Source organism: Stenella coeruleoalba (genome assembly GCF_951394435.1).
Source record: "Stenella coeruleoalba genome assembly, chromosome: 15".
NCBI lineage: Eukaryota > Metazoa > Chordata > Mammalia > Artiodactyla > Delphinidae > Stenella > Stenella coeruleoalba.
In genome coordinates, this window is record NC_137161.1 from 25,709,948 (window position 1) to 25,730,185 (window position 20,238).

General features: G+C 45.4%; 2 protein-coding genes across 4 annotated transcripts in view; both read right to left on the reverse strand.

Annotated features, from left to right (window-relative positions):
* The window catches only part of EFCAB8 (EF-hand calcium binding domain 8), a gene marked incomplete at both ends in the record, with an annotated part of 30,787 nt that extends 24,433 nt beyond the window's left edge, over positions 1-6,354 (reverse strand). Inside the window, 2 exon segments of the mRNA XM_079944623.1 lie at positions 5,659-5,814; positions 6,345-6,354. Of these exon segments, the coding sequence (XP_079800749.1) occupies positions 5,659-5,814; positions 6,345-6,354 (166 nt within the window).
* A 6,570-nt stretch (positions 6,355-12,924) lies between these two features.
* The window catches only part of MAPRE1 (microtubule associated protein RP/EB family member 1), a 44,428-nt gene continuing 37,114 nt past the window's right edge, over positions 12,925-20,238 (reverse strand). For 2 of the 3 annotated variants that reach the window (XM_079944000.1, XM_079944001.1), the window contains exon 7: positions 12,925-20,207. In XM_079944000.1, the coding sequence (XP_079800126.1) occupies positions 20,151-20,207 (57 nt within the window). In that variant the 3' untranslated portion in view covers positions 12,925-20,150. The remainder of the gene's footprint in view (positions 20,208-20,238) is intronic. The other variant, XM_079943999.1, reaches the window with a different exon arrangement.

Below are 20,238 nucleotides of genomic sequence, written 5' to 3' on the forward strand. Positions count from 1 at the left end.
TCTAGAACCCCCTCCAAATATCTGGAGCTTTCGCCATGGCCTGAAGGCTGCTCCTCTCGGACCTCACCTCTCACCACCATCCCCTTCATTCTCTGCTCCAGCCACCATGTCCCCACACCATTTCTCACCCTGCCACCTCAAGGCCTTTGCACCATCTGGTTCCTCCACAGGGAAGCCTTTCCCAGGGACTCTCGAAGGGGGCGGCCCAGCCCCATGCCTGGCTCCTACTTCCCCCCAAACCTTCCTCCTTACCAGCCTGGACATGAGCTCGGGCAGTGCAGGGCTGAGCCTGTCCCCTCTCTGACTGGGTCCTCAGCACGCAGCAAATGTTTGTTCCCAGAGTGTTTCTGTTGGCACTGGGACATGATGACTATGACTGGGGACCACTACCTTCTGCGTTTATTCTTACTGATCACCTGATGGTGGCGGGTGGGGGCGGGGGCGGGGTGGGGGTGCTGTGAGGAAACTGTGGCACAGAGAGGTGGGATCGTGTGCCCAAGGTCACACAGCTGGTGAGTGGTGGCACCCAGACCATCCCCAGCAAGCTGGGGTCACGCTCTCACCCTATTCCACGCTCCTCATACAACACCCAGCACGTCACTACAGCAACATTTACTGCTAAACTGAGGAACAAATGAAAGCCTGAACGAAAGCTGCCCTGCTTAAAGAAGGAGCCATCCTGCTGACCTGAAGCGACAGCCAAGAGCCTTACACATTTGAGTGACATGTAACAGCCCCTCCGTGTATCAGATGGATGTCAGGGGACAGTCCCCGAGCACAGAGCTGTCCCCTCTGGAAAGAGCTGGCAGTCAAAGGGCCTTTGTGCGGGTTTAATGAACAAACTCCTCTTGACAACACTACAGGGAGAGTCCCTTTCATTGGTGTTTAAGAACTTGTATATATTGTCCACTGCTGTATTATTTTAATATCCTTCTTAAAAACAGTTTACTGAAAAAAATTTGAGTATAACAAGAGAATAGACACAAAGGTGTCCTGGAAAAGAAATGTACACTGTGGGAGCCAGTCAGGTCCCCTGCTCATCACGGCTAAAAGGAAGTGCTCACCCCTCACACCAAATGGTTCACTAACAGCTCTCGAAGCACAAAAGTGGAAATATCATGTCCCTGCGGAGGGGGCCCCTACGTTCCCTAGGATCAGGCAGGAGGGACTTTCTGGGCGGCTCCCTGACTCCTGCCAGCTCACTCCTCTTGGCCCCAGTGACCTCGAACCCCACCCTCGGGGCCTCCTCCCTTCTGGCAGCCAAGCACCAGCCAGTCTCGCCTCCCCGGGCTGCTGCGTCTCCCCCAGGCTCCGTCACCTGCTCTGTCCTGTCGCTCGTCACGTGCCTCAGCTCTTCCCATCACTGTCCCTTTCTTTTCTGCTGGACACTCTCCTTGAACGACCTCATCTATTCACCCATCTCTACATCTCAGGAGAGAATTTCTCTCCATGTCCCTGAATATTTCCAAGTGTCCCCCCGGCCCTTTCAACTCAGCATGTTTAAAATCCAATTTCTTATCTTTATCCCGAAACTTGCTCCCATTTCCTGTGTTTACCATCTCTGCTAACGGCACCACCTCCACCCAGTCACCCAAGAAGAACACCTGAGGGGTGAGTCCTGTGGTCCTAGAATGGTGCACTGTCATTCTCCCCATCTTACAGATGAGCACACAAGAGGCACAAGAGGTGCGGGATTTGCCCAAGGACACACAGTGGTGCAGCGGGGATTTGAAACCAGAAGACTTTCTCCTCTCTGTTATAATCTCCAGGACCCCATGTGAGGCCATCACATGATGAGCTCTTTCAACAACCCCCCCAGGCTCCACATCCAGCCCGACCTCCTGGCCACCATGACACTTACCTTTCTCAAACAGGCCTAGATGTGCCACCTCCCCATCAGCCCCACTGCCGGAGTTCAGGGCCCTGTGACCCGAGGGCACCCACCAGCCCCCCAGGGCCACCTGGCCCCCCAGCCTTGCTCCAGGATGCCCCGCTCGCCCTCTAGCCCAGCAACACCTCTCCTATGCCAGGCCCCTGCCTTGACCCTCCCTGTTCCCCATCTCCTGGGAAACTCCCACTTCACCTCTCCAGGCAGGTCAAGGATGACCTCCTCTGAACACAGTGGGGCAGGAGTCAGGGGTGGAGGAAGGGGGAAAGGCTCCCGCTGCACCCACACCTCTCTGTGTTGTCTGAACTTTCTACCCATGTACTCTTCCAGTGCCAAGTGCCCCCAGCTCCCCGCCCCTTTCTCTTCCTTTCTTTGTAATGCCAAGAGGTAGGATAATGGATTATTTATCTCTGTTTTTATATACTTATAAGCATCTAAAAAAATAAATGCTAAATTAAAAATACTTAAGAAAAATGTTGTTTTATAATAACTTACATGGGAAAGAATCTGAAAAATAATATATATGTGTAATTGAATCACTTTGCTGTATACCTGAAACTAACACAACACTGCAAATTAACTATACTTCAATTGAAAAAAAGAAAAGAAAGAAATGAAAAGAAAAATGTTGTTTCCTAGCCTCCACTCTGCCCTCCAGGGGAAATAAGTACCTGTTCCCCACGCTTGTCCAGAGCGCATGCCTGCCCTTCTCAGCACACAGATCATGGAGGACAGGATGATGCTGCACACTGGACTTACAGCCCTGCTCTCACTGAAGGGGCCTTCTTTCATCTATTTTAGCATCTGAGGTGCTCCACATGGTGGGGGTGCCCGAGAAGGCACAGGCTTTGGTGCCACAGGACTGGCCACTCTGTCGGGGCCTGTGGTTGATGCCTGTCTGCGCAGAGCCCCCAGGTGCCTCCCGCGGACAGTCAGGACCCCTGCTACAGGGCTTCTGGGAGAACTGAATAAAATCCAGCAGAGGCCTATATAAACCATAAGGCCCGGCAGAGCTTGGTAAAATGTCTGTTGGCATAAAGGGTGGGTGGCACTCAGACTGTGTGCCACCCACGTCCACCCAGGAGCACCTGAGCAGAAGGTAAGTTCCCCCTGCCTGCAGGCCGAGCTGCAGGGCCCCCTAGCCCGATGGTTCTCCCACGACCCCTGAGCAGCCTGCAGCCTCCCCCAGGCAGGCCCCACCGGGCAGCGGGCCAGGGGTACGTGGACACTTTCAAGACCAGCAAAACCACTACAGCCCAAAAAGGGAACTTGCAGAACAGGGAAGAGAACCATGTATCTCCCCTCTTCCCTCCGAGGCAAGCACAAATGGCCAGGGTTCCCGAGAAACGGTTTCAAGCCCATGCTCAGAATTCACCTCTTTTAAAGGTTTCTGAAAAAGGGTCCTATTTTCCCTTACCCTCCATCAGCTAAGAGTGAATTTTCCTTTCCTCCATTTTAAAACCACGGCCAGTTTTCTGTTTTGTTTTTTAAAATGAGGAAGCTCTTTTTACACTGATAGGAAAAGATTTCAAGACATATTAGGTCAAGACATATTCAAGAAGGGAAACTAGATAAAAATTATTTTTTAAAAAAGCAAGGAGTAGACAATTGTGCAGATCCTTCACAATGTATACGGATATCAAATCATCACTTTGCACACTTTAAGTACATTACAATTTTATTTGTCAATTATACCTCAATAAAGCTGGAGGAAAAAAAGCAAGGAATAGAGCAGTGTAGACAGTAGTGCATATGAAAAGGAGGGGGAAGCAACTACAGGCACTCTGTGCTTCTGAAGGTCACAGGAAACAGAAGGCAGTAACGCCTGCAGGGACTGCATGCTGGATGGAGCAGCACAGTCTGGCCCAGGGAGACATTTTCTCTGTATACCAAGAAAAGGTATCATGAGGAAAGTGCCTTTTGAATTTTTTTTTTTGGAAAACGTTTGTAATGCAGCATTGTAAAAATACTGCATGGTGGTCTGCTTCGAAAAGAGGGAGAGATAACGGCACCTTTTGAATTTTGAACTGTGTGCCTATATTACCTGTTCAAAACAAAAGACAAAACAGAATAAAAACTGTGGCTAAAGCTGGGGCTGTCGGGTCCTCTAAGACACAGTGGTGGCACCTCCTGGCCGCCAAATACCGACACCCGAAGAACTCTGATTAGGGACAATCTCAGTTTCAGGTCAGACACAAACTGTCCCTCCCCCACCTCACTTTGCTCTTCTTAAACTGACCATTTGTTACCCTTTCCTGCCAAAACACGGTGTGGCTGTAAAACTCAAATTGAGGGGGCAAGCAGACATGGCCCCAGCATTGGCGCTCAGAGTCTAGTGGACAGAAATGAAGATGACTTTAAGTATTCCAATAGGAATAATTTAAGTTTATGTGTATCTTCCCAAGGGCATAAATCAAGCTCTAAAGAGAAAAAAAGTTCGATGCACAAAGGATGTTCTTCACAATGTTATTTAAACTCAATAAAACCTAAATGTTTCATTTAGGGAAATGGCTTAGTCAACCAGTAGAGCACTTGCATTCACTGCTAATGATGATTCAGAAGACCACATAAAGTATGAAAAAACCCTTAAGGAATTAACATTAAGAGAAAAAGAAGGGTCTGAAATTACATAAAGTACAATTACAGACACGTGAAAACACACATAGCCATCTGGGGCAGAGAGGCTGACGGTGGCCCCATGATGGCCACCTCCTGGCGTTCATGCCCTCCTGTGATCCCTTGCCTTTGAGTGTGGCAGAACCTGTGACTTGCTCCTGACCAACAGAATACGGCAAAGGTGACAGGATATACGGGACTGTGTGTGCATGACTATGAGACTGTAGCACACATCGTGCTGGAGTTGCTATCTTCCTGCCTGACTTGAGTCTTGAAATCAGCCGTGTTGGTGAGTCCCACAGGGCCAGGAACTGGGCGGCTCCAGGAGCTGAAAACAGTGGCCCTTTAATAGCCAGGAAGAAACAAGAGCCCTCAGTCCTGCAGCTTCAAGGAGATGAATTCTGCCAACAACCTGGTGAACTTAGAAGTGGATCCTTCCGGGACTTCCCTGGTGGTCCAGTGGTTAAGAATCCACCTTCCAATGCAGGGGATGCGGGTTCAGTCCCTGGTCGGGGAACTAAGATCCCACATGCCGAGGGGCAACTAAGCCCATGCGCTGCAACTACTGAGCCCTTGCGCCTCAGCTAGAGAGCCCACGTGCTGCAAACTACAGAGCCCATGCGCTCTGGAGCCCGTGTGCCACAACGAAGGGCCTGCCTGCTGCAACTAAGACCCGACGCAGCAAAAAAAAAAGTGGATCCTTCCCAGTCAAGCCCCAGATGATACTGCAACCCCAGCTGACACCTTGGCTGCAGCCTAGTGAGACCCTGAGCAGGGAAGCCAGCTAAGCTGTGCCCAGACTCCTGACCAACTGAAATGGTGAGATAATAAACAAGTGCTGGTTTAAGCCACTAATTTTGTGGGAATATTGCTACACAGCAATAGAAAATGAAGCATACATATGAAACTGTTTGGAAGAAAACATACTGAAATGCTGATAGAGATTACCCAAGTGTTTGGATTAGGGGTATTTTTTTCCTCGGTCCCAAATAGCCTCTAGTAGGCTTACAATACCCACACAGTATAACGATGAAAAGTTTTAAAGGAGATACTGGATATAAAAACACTTGTCAAGTCTGCACCCTTCACCTACACCAGGTCCTGGGTCCCTCCCTGTGCAGAAGCCAGAGGCTGAGCCCATGACGTAGCCTCACCTCCAGTCGAGTCGACCTCATCTTGAAACGTTTTCTCCATCTGGGCCAGGTGTGGCTCAGTGAACAGCTGAGACTCGTGTTGGAAGTCGGATGTCTGGCTAAGGGAGACGGATGGTGTCGGGGAGCTGAGAACCTCCTTGTTCTTCTGGGACCCACCTGCAGAGGACACCTGGAACACAGTTGACTACAGGAACCAGGCCCTGAGAGGGGTGATTTCCTGAGCTGAACAGTTTCAGCACATCTTATTGAAAGAGCACACCTTTGGGGTAGGTAGTGTTGTGGTGTGTTACTTACTGATGCAAACAAGTAAGTCTTTAACCACTTTTAGGCCTAGGAAGCCCAAGGAAGATCTAGACCGCTTCTCCTGACTCTGGGGAGTTAACTACTGTTCCCCTTTTACAGATGCCACAACTGAGGCTCAGCGAGGTTAGCAGACACAGCCAAGGTCCCACCTCACACATCACAGGACTCGACAAGGTGCTTCAGTTGAGTAACTATATAGTTTCAAATCTTCAGTGGTCAGAACTCAAGAGCCCAAGGAATCCAGCTCCATCTTCTCCAGCCATTGTGATTCTGTGCTGACCAGCCCAGACACCCCGGATCAGGTCAGATCACCTGTGCGCGACAGCCAAGCTCACGCAGTCCCCTCCATCGGGGGCTCTAGGCTTCCGCCACCTCCTGCTCACCTTCCCGCATTCTCCACCCAGCCTTCCCCATCCCCCCAGCCCTCAACAAAGCTTCCCCTCTGCCGCCCCTACACGTGACTCATTTTGACCCTTAGCAGAGTGTTGCAGGTTCCTGAAGACTCAGGTCATCAAAGGCCACCTCCCCCAAAAGACTCCAGGTGTGGACTATGTGATAACCATTGGGTGTTGCCCACTGAAATGCACTGCTTTGGGCCTTGGGCAGTGAAGAAGACTTCGGTTCAGAAAGTCAAAAGACAAGGTGGAGTTTGGACTACTCACTCTCCCCACCCCAGTCACACCAAACGCTGTGCTCCTCCAACTGTGAACTTTCCCTCATTCCCTCAGGGTCTAGGCATATTCGTTGAGTGCCAGGCACTGTGGACACACCATCGAACAGAGTGGAGACCTGCCTTCACGGAGCCCAACAGATGAGCTAGTTAATGCTCTCACCAGCCACGCAGGCCCCGAGGTTGGAAATCCCACCGCCATCTTTGGTTCTTCCCTCTGCCTCCCTTGCATTCTTACTGTCCTTCCTATTGATTCTTACTATGATCCATCTCCTATATCTAGACCCTCCTCTCCCACATCCCTGCCCCACCCTAAACCCTAGCCTTTTGCTGGGACAAGTACAATGACCTTCCCCAACTGGGACCAGAATTTGGTCTTCCCTTTAAATCCACCTCCCAAAACACTCGCACAAATTATCTTTCTGGAAGGCAAATCTGATCACGACTCGATCCCAGCTGACACTTTCCAGGCTACTCCCATCATCCCCAACTCCTGAGTGTGGCACTCAAAGCCCTTTGCAATGTAGCCCTGATCTGTCTTTCTAGTTGTAATGCAGACACCATGGTCCAGGCACGCCAACTGCTCTCCACCACCCCCCAACACACAGACAGCATTCCACTTCTCCTCACGTCTTTCCCTCTATGCAACACAGACCATCATCCCCAGAGATGAACTCCTACCCATGCTTCAAACTCTGGCTCAAATGACACCTCCTCCAAGGAGCTTTTCAATAACTTTCAGGTGAGAGTCATCATTGCCACCTCTGTGCTTCCAAACTCTTTGCTCCTATCTGCCTTGCATGCTTGACACCTGAGCATGTCTATCCATATGTGTGACAGCAAGGTGTGATGGGAAACACACGGCTGTAGAGTCCCAGAGCTCTCTGGGCTAGAATTCTGCCTGGCTCCCTGCTCCCAAGCTAATTTATCATGGGCATATCACATCACTTCTCTGAGCCATGAGTTTCCTTATCTGCAAAATCTCTCCCCAGTATCCACCTTGAAGGGTTGTGGTGAGATAAAATGACACCTGAACACATGTGAAGCCCCAACAAATTGTATTACACAATCAATGAGAACTCCTGTTATTACTCCCCATCTCACAGTGAGCTCTTTGAAGGCCAGGGCATTTTAAAATTATCTTGGTTTAATCTATACTAATTCTGTTTTCCCCAGCCCCAAGCACATAATGGACACTAAATACTCATCTGGCTTCATAATACTTTGTACAGCCCACCCCACCATTATCACAACTTAGCTGGACAAAATTAAGTACAGTCCATGTAGAGACTGCAAATTGGTGGCCTCAGTTTTATTGCATTTGGCCCACACAATGCTTTAAAAGGGAAAACCAGCCTACTGCAGTAGACTTGTTACTTTGTAAATATCTCAGCTTGCAACTCCCCGTGCAGAGGCTGATAAGCTGATAACCGACAGACTTGGATGCCCATGAGTGATGTCTGGTGGCTCTGGAACACCCCCTCCCGTTATCAATTCTGATGGCTTTCTTACCTTTTGAGATAAAGAGCTCTCTCTGAAGTCCTCAGAAGACACTGGTCTTGACCTAGAATAGGGAATCATAGTTGCTTTAACTCCAGTCTTTGTAAGGACCATGTGGGAGGCTGACCTAGCTGAGTCACAGGAGGGTGGGAAAAAAGTCAAGGTCAAGGGAGAGGATGGCTGCCCCGTGCCCATGGACCCCCAGCCCGTATTTGATGAGCACCCCTCTTCTCATAGGGGATCCTCCAACAGGGAGTTTTTCTAGAGCTTATTATACCTGTGAGCCGCCTTTCCTCTGATGGGAAAGAGTTGTCCTGAGGCCCTGAGGCTTCTCAGGTTACTATACTCCTGGCTTAATGCCAGAGGCTTCCTAAAGGGAGTCACCCTTTCTTCAGAATTAGAAAAGGCTTAGGAGGCCATGTGGGGGTCCAACTATAATTCACAGATTAGGGAAATAAGGTCTGGGGCAAGCACATTTCCAAAGGGTCAAACACATGCACCAAAGGTGGGGCAAGATGGGCCCCTGACTCTCCACTGTGTGCACGCACCTGCCCTCAGTGCCCCTGGAGGCAGGACTTCTCCTCACGCAGCAAGGGGTCAGGTGTGTGTGTGGGAGGGGTCCATTCCATGGAGCTCTGCTATGAGAATACAAAGGGCACATTTCCACTGGGTCAATGGCACCTCCACAGATGATGGAAGACAGCATTGTGTTAGGATTACTGGAGTGTCAATCCACCTCATCAGCAAGTACCACCAGCAGGAATCAAGAGGGCACTCTAGGATGGCATGAAAACTTTCATGAAGGCAACTATGAAAACTCATCAGCATAAGATGGAGGAAGAGAGGAGGAGGAAGACTGGCCCATGGTGTCCTAACCTAACCGTGTCTTGGCGACAGCTCAGCTATAAGGACCAAAGGAGAGAGAAGAGCCAAAGGAAAGGAGACTTGGAAGCCAGGAACCAGGGTAACTGAGGGAAATGCCAGAAACATTTCCAGAAAACGGAGCAATGAGGGAAAGTGGCTTAATGCATGTGATGCTGGGCTGTCCAATTAGAAATAAAAAACAAATACCTAGAAATACGGGGACTGAAACTTGAGTGGCTACATTTAGGGCATAGAGAGAGGAGGGGAAACACACAAAAGACAGGATGAGTCAACCAGGAAGATTGGGATGCTCCAGAGTGAGCCAAGGTGATAAGAAATGAAGGCCACTGAACACGGCGATGAAAGGTCACCAGTGAGAAAGCTGCAGACGTGTATTCATAAGTCCATTTCTGTTCAGAATATATACCTGTATATGTTGCCACCTGCATGGAAAGAGAGCCTGGAAAAATAAACTCCAAATGTAATGTCAATTATTTCTGGCAGGTGAGATTACAGAGAATTTCTATAGTCTAAAATCATGCATTTCTCTATTCTTTTTTTAATTCAAAAAAGGTTCATACCAATCTTTAAGATTTATTTCGGGCTTCCCTGGTGGCGCAGTGGTTGAGAGTCCGCCTGCCGATGCAGGGGACATGGGTTCGTGCCCCAGTCCAGGAAGATCCCACATGCTGCAGAGCGGCTAGGCCCGTGAGCCATGGCCGCTGAGCCTGCACGTCCGGAGCCTGCGCTCTGAAACGGGAGAGGCCGCAACAGTGAGAGGCCCACGTACCACAAAAAAAAAAAAAAAAAAAAAAGAAGATTTATTTCAAGGGAGTGAATGGTGGGTAGCAATTTACTCATCTGTGAAAGACCGTTGTACAAGAGTGGTTGCTGGGAATTCCCTGGCGGTCCAGTGGTTAGGACTTGGCACTTTTACTGCTGGGGCCCGGGCTCGATCCCTGGTCAGGGAACTAAGATACTGCAAGCCATGCAGTGCAGCAAAAAAAAAAAGTCATTGCTGCAACATCGTTCAGAGCAGCAAAAAAATAAAGTGAATGACTATCAGTAGAGGAATGGCTGAATAAATCAGTACACCTGCACTCAGGACGTTATCCAAGGAATCAAAAGGATGAATCTGACCTTCGGCAGACGGCTAGGAGGGATTTCCATGAGATACAAAAAGAATGCACAGAATGATGCCAATATTTATAAAAGAATGACAAACAGGTACATGCTTATACATACAAGTACGTGTGTACACATACACACACCTGTAAATGGGACTACCCTTAATAATTATGGGGCCAAGAGCAGAAGAACAAATATTGGTCCACATAGCAAGTCTAGTTATTTAAAACGTTTATAAATTATTACACTGCTAAATAAAATACATTCTATTCTCCTACCTTCACAAATACACTTTCATAACAAGCTGGAAGGCCAGGTTCAAATTTAGAACTCTTGAATTCCTCAGCTCACTGACAGAATTTGGCAGTGTGGCCTCCAAGCCCTCTGCCCAACCCCATGTCCTCTCCATCCTGCTGAGGGGGCTTGTGGATGGTGGCATGTGGACGGACACCCCAGCCCATACACCCAGGCTGCATCTCCCCCATGCCTCCACTGCTCCATGGTCACTGCAAGCCTTGGCAAGGCTGCCCTCAAAAACGACGCTCTGAGGAACAGGCCTACAAAGACTCTGGAATCAGCTTCGAAGTGATTTGGGTGGGGAATTCCAGTACTTAGAGCAGGGGACGGGGGGTGGGGGAGCGGGCAGCACACCGGTGGGGCCTGAGTGGCCATCCGCTTAGCCCCTCGAACCTACCTCATCTGGTGGAGAGGGACATGGCCAGAGGAGGGACAGAGTGGGATGCCCTGAAGCTCAGCCCGGGGCAGAGGCCCTTCTTGCCTGGGTCTAAGGGGGTACTGTACTGTCAGTACATACAAAATTATGAGTACATGTGCATTATGGGGAGTTGGGGGCCAATGTGGCAAAAAAAGGTAGGCCAAGAATAAAGGAATACAAAAAGGTGCACTAACACAAGGCACGTGTATCACCACAATTATATTAAGCAGCAAAGCATTGGTATGTATACAGAAATCAAGTATACTTTGTTTTGCTTTGAAGTCCTGGTTAACATGTGATTAAAGTTAACATCACTGATGAGGGAGCCGAAGGCCCTGCCTCCTGCCGCGCTGGTCTCAAGATCACCACTTCCGCGGTACCCTCCGCAAACATATGTAACCTGACAACCCCAAACTGCAGGACATTCTACAAAGTAACTGGGTTTTACTCTTAAAATCTGTGTCATGAAGAACAAAGCCTAAGGAACTGTTCCAGATTGAAGGTGACTGAGAGAGCTGACAACTAAAGGCAATGCGTGATTCTGAACTGGATCCTAGACTGGGTGGGGAAAAGGTCTAAGGGCCTTTATTAGGACCATCGGCAAAATTTAAACATGACTACATTCTTAGATAATATTGAATTAATGTTGTTTCCTGCTTTTGACAACTGTTCTGTGGTTATACAAGAGAACATCCTTGGTCTTAGGAAATACACACTTGGGTATTTAAAGGTAAAGGGACACAATATCTGTAATTTATTCCCAGATGGTTCAACAAATGCATACGATGATAAAGCAAATGCGGCAAAATGTTCACCATATTAGTCAGTCTGGGCAAAGGGGAGTTCTTTATACTATTCTCACAACTATTTAAATCTTTTTATTATTTTATAAATAATTATTTTAAAACTACAATAATTATTTTATTTAAAACTATAATAATTTAATTTATTTAAAACTACAATAATTATTTAAAACTACAATAATTATTTTAAAACTACGAGTTTTATGAGAAAGGGAGGAGCTCTGTATGTTCATGGACGGAGGCCACAAAGGGGAAAAAATATTGGTTGAGGGCCACAGAGATACCCAAGAGCAAAGCACAAGAGTAAGAAGCAAAGAGAAGTACTAGTCCTCTGATACTGGAAGGAAGAGAAGATTCAGCTGTAGAGTTAAATATCTATCTGGAATGAGAGCAGGTAAGATCAGAGGAAGCCTCCTCTGAGGGGAAGGGGGCCAGGGTGTGGGGTTCGGTACAAACCTGGAAACAGGGGTGAGAGCTTAGAACTGCCACTAGGGAAGTAGGCGGAGGATGGGAGAAAAACTGGTTTGCTAAGTAATTCGTTTGTAAGAATTTACAGGGGCAGATGACTTAAGGCCAAATGCAGTTAAAGCTGTCCTGGAAATCTAGCTCAGACAGGCTCAGCTCTCCTGTTCGGCCTTTAATCTCAGGCAAATGGATTTTAGGGCCCAGGTGTCCAATCTTTTGGAGATGACTTTAACCCCAAACCCTCACTCACCCTGACCCAATTTGCTCTCCCCAGTTAACACTGCTGGCTATATTTGACAGAGGCTTATTGGTTTTCAACTTCCTTCTCGACAGAGACATCTTGACAGCTGTCCCCAAGTCCAAAGTAGCTCCTCTATGAAGTCTCTGTGAACTCCGAGGGCCTCAACCTGACTGCAGGGTCAGCTGGCCACACTTAGAACCAGGAAAATGAGATAGAATTCCATACGCAGAACACAAAACGGAACAGCAGAATCCATCCCACAAACCATAACCACAGCCATGCTTCATCTAATCTGAGACATTCTTTTTACGGATGAAGTTGAACTTACAGCAGACAGTGACAGGAGGAGCTACAGCACACAAAGCCAGGACAAGTATGAGTGGAGAACGGCCCATAGGACAAATACAGCACAGAGCGCCCACAACTCATGGAAACTGTGGAAAATGCCTGGGAGCTTAATGATAAAGCAGCGAAACCAAAAGGCCAACTAGCCCCCACAGCTGGAGGACAGTGGAAGGCACAGCAGCTCTCTCAACATAAGATTCGTGAGCTGCAACTCTTTGAAAAGAGGAAGACTACAAGAGCACTGTGTGTAAGATGGGAGTCCTATAAACCCAGACTTCATGGCAGGCCTGGACTTGATACAGCACTGTTCAATCTTGCCCCTGGCACAATTCAGCAGCATGAGCTGGCCAAAGGCAAATCTCTTGGGCAGAATTCAATCAGGGACATGGATTCCAGACTTAAAGATACCCAGCTGAATCACATTTCACGATGACCTAGATGTTACCAAAATGTTAACTGTTCACCAAGCCAAGACCCCTCCCCATATCTTCACCACAAAGAGAGCACCCACATAGAGAAAAAATTCCTGCTCCCATTTCATCAACAGTGGAGACAAAAGACTTTCAATGAAATGAAATGTCATAAAAGATGCAGGTCTTTTAAATCAGAGTTTTATTAAACTAGGTATTAATAAACGAGAAGGGTTTATTTAAAAAATAACAACAACAAAAAAAACAGAGACAAGGCCGATTTGACTATTCCCCACTGTCTTTTGGTTTGGGGCTTTCATTTTCCAATCCAATGTTATCATTTCTACTTACAGCAGCCCCTGCGTTTATCAACATTTTTACATGGGCCAAAATATGCTAAATTCTATCACAATAAATGTAACTTTCCTTCCCAAAGAAGAAACATGAGAACAAAGGGGAAATAGTAAGATGCATTCATTCCACTTCTTAGGTAAGGAAAAGTTCAGAAAACCCACATCTAAAACGAATAAAATCGTGATCATCAATAATTCAAGTTTATTAACTCAAGAAGCAGGAGGGAAGGTGTTTAAGAAGAAAAAAATCTCGTAGATAAACCTCTGCACAAAATAATTCTGGAAAAAAGTTCAAAGTCCTACTTGAGACTAGTTCAGGCATCGCTTGCCGATCCTAAGGAGATTCTACTCTGCTCCCTAAAAGCGGAGATGGAATGCTGCCGGAAGGCTTCAAGGTCACAGTCACTGCTCCAGGGAAGGCAGCTCCACTCCACTCAGCAGCAGCGCCAACTCTGTCCTCGCCAGCTTTACCACTGCGGGATTTAAAACGTCAAAAATTGTAACCTAACATACAATTTATATGTGTGAATTAGTCTTCAGTAAAGCTGCAATTATTCTTCTCAGCTTTATAAAATTTATTGAAAATTTTAAGGCGCAACTTGATAGCTAAGAAGAGAGGCTTTTTTCTTTTCAAAATCGAATAAACAAGACAGAAGCCAATGACCATTGGAACTGGAGGGGACCCTGAGGATTAATGTCAAGATCACACCTTTAGTTGAGACTAACAACTCAACTCACATGACATTTAAAACAATGCTCTTCCTACCACACTGCCAAAGAGTACTCAGGATTCACATACCAAAGATTTCAAAATACCATGATTCAAGAAAAACAGCAGATTCTTGGGGTGGTTCAGTACCTAATTACCCATCTCCTCCCCAAGAAAGAAAGAAAAGAAATTAAGTCAGAGAGTTACAAATTCTTAGGAAATTTCTAAAAATAATTTTTATTTCATTCAACGTTGAATTATTGTTTCTTCTCTCAGCCTTTAAAATTACTAGGGAGGGAGGCGCACACACAGGGGCAAGCTGCGATTAGCCTATAGCTACCTGTAAAAAACAGGTTATTCCATTCTTCCTAGTAGGGTTTAAAATTTCAAAGTAAAAACAGGAGTCATATATAATTACACATTTAATTCACATTACGTTGTAAAAAAACATATAAAATACAAAAAAAAAGGCAATATCAGTTTAGAAACCTTTAGAATGCTAAAATCCAGATGACCCTGAGGTATGCTGGATCTTAAAATCACTAGAACTACTCCAAAATATATAAATGGGCCCAATCGGAGAAATATAAATATGAACGTGATGAAACAACTGTGAAGCAAGACAGGAAAGAAATCTGAAGGTCACCCAAGCTTAGCCTGGGATAAACGGTGACAGATCCTGGGTGCAATATATTTAGATTCTTGCACTAAATGGTGGTTCAGGGATGGATGTATTAAGCAAAGCTCTCCCTGCAGCTTGCAGCCTGTGGGGAAAAAAGCCAAACACATGTGTTGAGCCACTTTTTACTTCATCTGTCAAAATCTCTTCTTTTAGAGTCAAAACTTTTATTAAAATACAAAAGGATGTACGCTTTACAAACCATTTCATTGTCAGTGCAAATTTTTTCAAAACTTCACATGCAAAATGTATGTAGTTGATGCTGAGAAACATTGTGCTCATCTCTGAACCAAAACTTTCTCAACTGTTGAAAACTGGCCTCCAGAGGCAACACTTGCTGGAACTGGGCACTCTCCCACTCTTTCTGGCTCTGGTATCCTACTGGCTTTTACAGACCTAAGTAAGTTTTCCTGGCTCAGAAAGGTTCCTAGGGAAACCATCCTCGCTCATCTCTTCACTGAGCCAATGAAAAGCCATGCTCTGCAGACCAAGGATGCAGGGCCTTGGGAAGGACCCTGGTCCTGATCCTTGGCCTCCTGATCACAGCACTTCTCCCTTGTTCATTTTGGAGAAGGGCTCCCCTTTATATGTTCAGTCTACCCACTTGCATGCCTGACCTTGGCTTAACTTTAATAGTCTAAACTGCAATTTGTGAATCATCCATGAAAGCTGAATCTTAGAAACTCATCTTTGTCCCCGCTGGAAACTAGTAAGAGCCACAAAGCCAGCTTTGTTAAGACCTACCCCGATGGACTGAATCTCACTACAGCTTCCCAAATCTCCTTCTCCCACCAAAACTAAAAATTAAAGACATCAGCAAATGGAATAAACTGCTCTTCCTCCTTTTCCTCATACCTACATCAAGCCTAAGCCTATCCTCACCAATTCCTACAGACTGCGAAAAATATTCAAAGTAAACCAGGAAAAAGTTAAGGAAAAAAATTTTTAACTTTTAAGGTAAGACATCCTACAGAATTCCAAACTGCTAACAGATCACTTTGTAATTCTAAATCTATCTCTTGATACCATTCACAAAGTTCTAGGCTTTGATGGCTAACTTGCTTTGCTTTTCAACTGATCACAAGACAAAGATTTGCCTCTCCCTACCTGCAGAAACATGTCTGTGAAGGCTACTTACATTTTACAATTCAGAACATCAGAGCATCCAATACAAAAGAAATATAGGTTACTTTAAATGTGTGTGTGTAGGGCTGGACTTGCTTACCTACATAACGAAATTAATGAGGCAACCTGACCACAACCTCAACAGAAAGCTCTGTGCTCCAGGCTAAGGTAACACTGCTTTCCAACTCAGATTAAGCCAAAAGGGAAACAGACCTTCACAAATTATACCTGCATAACAATCTGGCTGAAGGCATCTGGGATAATGGTTCTAAGCATAGTCAAGTTCAATGTAAAAGCACAGAATTCCTCTGTGGGCTTTCTTTCGGACAAGGACTCTGCATATTCATCTATACTGTCACATATGAAAACTGAGAAAAAAGCTGCAAGTGTAAGAAATAAATATGAACTCATCGGGTTTTAAAATTTTATAACTGGAATGTATGAATTCAAAAGTACGACATACTCCTAATTTTAAAACAACAGCAACAGTGCCAGACCAGCAAAATGACTGGTGACTCACGAACACTAACCGAAGGCTCAGGTTCAGCTTGCAAAGCAATTACTTCCACTCTGTTGACAGCAGTCAGATTTGGGTCACCCACATACTAGCAAATTAATCCGATTAGGCTGATCAGGCTTAAAGCCTAGGTTTTGTTTGTAGACTATGGTGAACTATGGTAAACATCACAAAAGGAGCTCCTCATACCAAATCTCACAAAACAATCCTTAAAGAAAAACTTCCCTAGACTCATTTTGGTTATAGCAAAAGAAAACTGCTTCCTTTCCAACACCATATTATATTCTAGAGAGTAAACCCTGAAGAAATACCTATCTTTAAATCAATGAATCAATTACTGAATCAATGAATCTTCATTTAAAAGAAAAAGGGGAAAGGTGTGTGTTTAGAACACAATTTCACCTGGGGGAAAAACAGGATGAAAATCATAGTCTGAAAACTAAAAGGAGCTGGACTCATCAATCCCCCGCAAGCTGAAAAAGAAACATTAGAAGAACTTGTTACTTACTTTACAAAATAACTCCAAGTCTATCTTAAGGATCACCCTCCTGAATTGTGCCCTAAGCTTTTCTGATCTATAAACAATTTCAGACTGGATCAAGAACCCGTGCAGGGCTTCCTAACGCTGTGGTCACCTTTTGTTTCTCAACTCATTCTGATCTCAACAAGCACCCAGTGAGGGAGGCACTGCAGCCAACACCATCATCCCTGTTTAGCAGGTCAGAACAAGAAAAGGGATCAATTAGCTCAAAAGTCACAAAGCTAGGAGGGACCTACAAGGACTCCAATCTGATATCCCCCCTGCCAGAATTAGACTTGAACTTGCAGGCATAAATGTTAGGCCAAAAAGTACAGGTCTGAGGACTACATTAAGCCCCGGTCACCTGAGGTATACAGTAAAATGCAGATTTCTAATCTCCTGACTCAGAATTTCTGGGATTGGACTTTAGAAATGAATGTCAATCAAGTTCTACAGGTGATTCTGAAGCCCATCAGTTTGAGGACCACCAGCACGAGTGAATCCTAAATCCAGCCATCTGTTTACCTATACTGCATGCAACACAGAACTTGCCAAGCAAACTAAGCAGCTAATTCAAGTTCACCGCACCAGTGACCCAACCTGAATTAGTCACATTAGAAGACTGTGCCTCAGCCTAAAGAGTCAGGCCAATGGACTTACTAGGTCAGAGATACACACAGTTAACAGCTTCACTCTTCCCAAGGTAACGTCTCAGCTGACATTACCCAAAATTATCTTCGCAAACTCCATGCACTCCTGGAGGTAGCCTCTTGTAAATTACAAACACATGTGGTTTCCAATTCCTTCTTGAAGATGTGTAACATTTTAAGGAAGGTTTCATACCGTTAACTTCTACAGGAAGTAACGTGGGTGTAACCCTAGTCAAAATCATCATCTAGTTGGGTTTACAGAGCATCCATAATTGTGGTGGGTACCCTACACATCATATAGAAAACTACCTTCTGACCATTTAACTTTCTTTTATACTGAAAATGGCAGCACGTCGCCTTCTGAACTCGTTTCTTACAGCACAGAATTTTAAAAGGGAAGAAAAATGGTGATGACTTCAGGTTACAGATTGACTGTGTTCACTGCCTTTGAAACATACTTTCAGGGAAAAAAAGTATTGCCCCATGGTATCCACCAAGCTCTGTCCTATATACCTCTGGAGGAAACAGCCTGAAAAGGTTTCACGGTAGCTAGGCCAAACCCTGGACTTCTGAAAGACCTCTCACAGTAACATGAGAATGTGAAACAGCAGGAGGCTGAGAAATGTACTGTGAAGAATGGAGAAAAAAGAAACAGCCTTACAAATAAGCACATTTGAAAAAAAAAAAAAAACAGTGAAGGATTTCAAAAGATCAGTCCTAATTTAAGAAGGAAGCGTGGGTACCTTACCATTTGAACCTAAAATAATATACCCAGGGCAAGACAAATTTCAGAAGACATGACACTCTTGAAATACAGAATTTTATTTAGAAACTGTTTAAAAGTAGCAAAAAACCCTGTCAAGACAGACCAGGTGGAAAATGGGTTCCCAATAAAATGGAATTTTAGGGCAACAAAAGTCTAAAAGGCCACAAAAGAGAAATAGCACCACTGTTATTTGAACAATGGCTAGTTACTTGCATTTTTTGGCATTGTTAATCACTGAATCTGGGTTTTCCTCTGAATTCCACACAGAGCATGCACTACACAACAATTTTATCATAAAATACCTGCTTGCTACACACATTTTAGGACAAGCTACCACCAGAAACAAATCAATACAAATACATCAGGGGCAGAACAATCTCAGTAGTGGGTAACACATTTTGCAGAATTCTGCCGAACAAAGGAACTGAATAGGCTGTGGGCAAAGCAAATGAGGGAGTTAAGGAATGAAATATTTTAAATATTAATAATTAACTCAGACATGGTACTGTATTTTCTGCAAAAGAAAATTAACATTTAGTAACACGCTAACATTTTTATCTCCGAAGAGATTAGTGCACTGGCAAAGTATTCCGATAACAGTGGAGGGCTGTGGACAGCAGGTACCGAAAACACCCAGCCTTGCAGATCCCAAGGTAGCAGTGGCCTTCCTTCACTGATCACTCCCTTTGCCAGAGGTCCAGAAAGAACTTGCAGCATGATCACCTGCCTGCTGAACTTCCACTCTAAGCAGCAAACTTTAAGGAGCCAAAGAGGAGTCCCCAGTGGGCAAGGGGAGCAGAGAAGAGAAACATGTTAAATGTAAACTTAAAAGACAGTAAAATGGGACACAACCCCCATTCAAATCCCAGAGATGCGGGCAAGTCCCCAAAAGTAGTTGTTAGATTTAAAAACTGGACACACCTCATTTCAAAAAAAAAAAAAAACAAAACAACAACAACAAAACACAGTACATAGAAATATCAGGGATAACTGGAAAAATCACCAGAGAAATGTTCTATGAAAATCAAGCTCTTCGACTCAACATGTCTCAGGGCTGAAACACACCCCTCTATTCATCCAGGCAACAATGCCTCTTGCTTCTTATCAGGGATGCAACTGGTCAAGGACACTAAATGGCTTTACAAAGCAACTTTTCAAACTTTCCTTTTGGGCCAAGGTCTGGGCCTATGAGGATCAGGCAGCCCCGTGAGGGCTGGGAACAGCAGGTCCCAAAGGTTCCAGGTTCTGGCCCTTCCTTCCCAGACACAATGTCAAACACACAGAAGCTCCTGCCATGTTACATTTGACATTTTGAAATATGGAAGCATCTTTTAAATACTCTTAAGGCATTTATTTATTAAAACGTCCTCTGTCAAGATTTCACATTAGCTTAAAATTCAAACCAGTCTTTACACTTCTCTACTGAGGTCTCCCCCTTCTCCAGCCATCAGTGCTACCAGCATCCACACAGTGAGCCCCATGGTCAGCCTCTTTGTTCCCTGGGTGAACCAACTAGATGTTAATACTGCTCTGCTACAAGGTAAAAGCTCCTAACTCAAACTTATTGGAAAAGGAGTGAAACTTCTGCAAAGTGCACTTTAAGAAGAGGTACTTTTTGCTTATGAAAAGAAACCAGTGAGTCCTCTAAGAATAATAAAAGGGAATATTTTACAGTTAAGCACATGATTTGGAGTGAAGAATTCGGATGATGCTCAGCTGGTCCAGGCTGTTAATACTCTTCTTGTTCCTCCTGCGGGCCCCCTTCATCAGGTATCACGAAGCCTTCCTGAAATGGGAAAATGAGAGGGGAAAGCTAT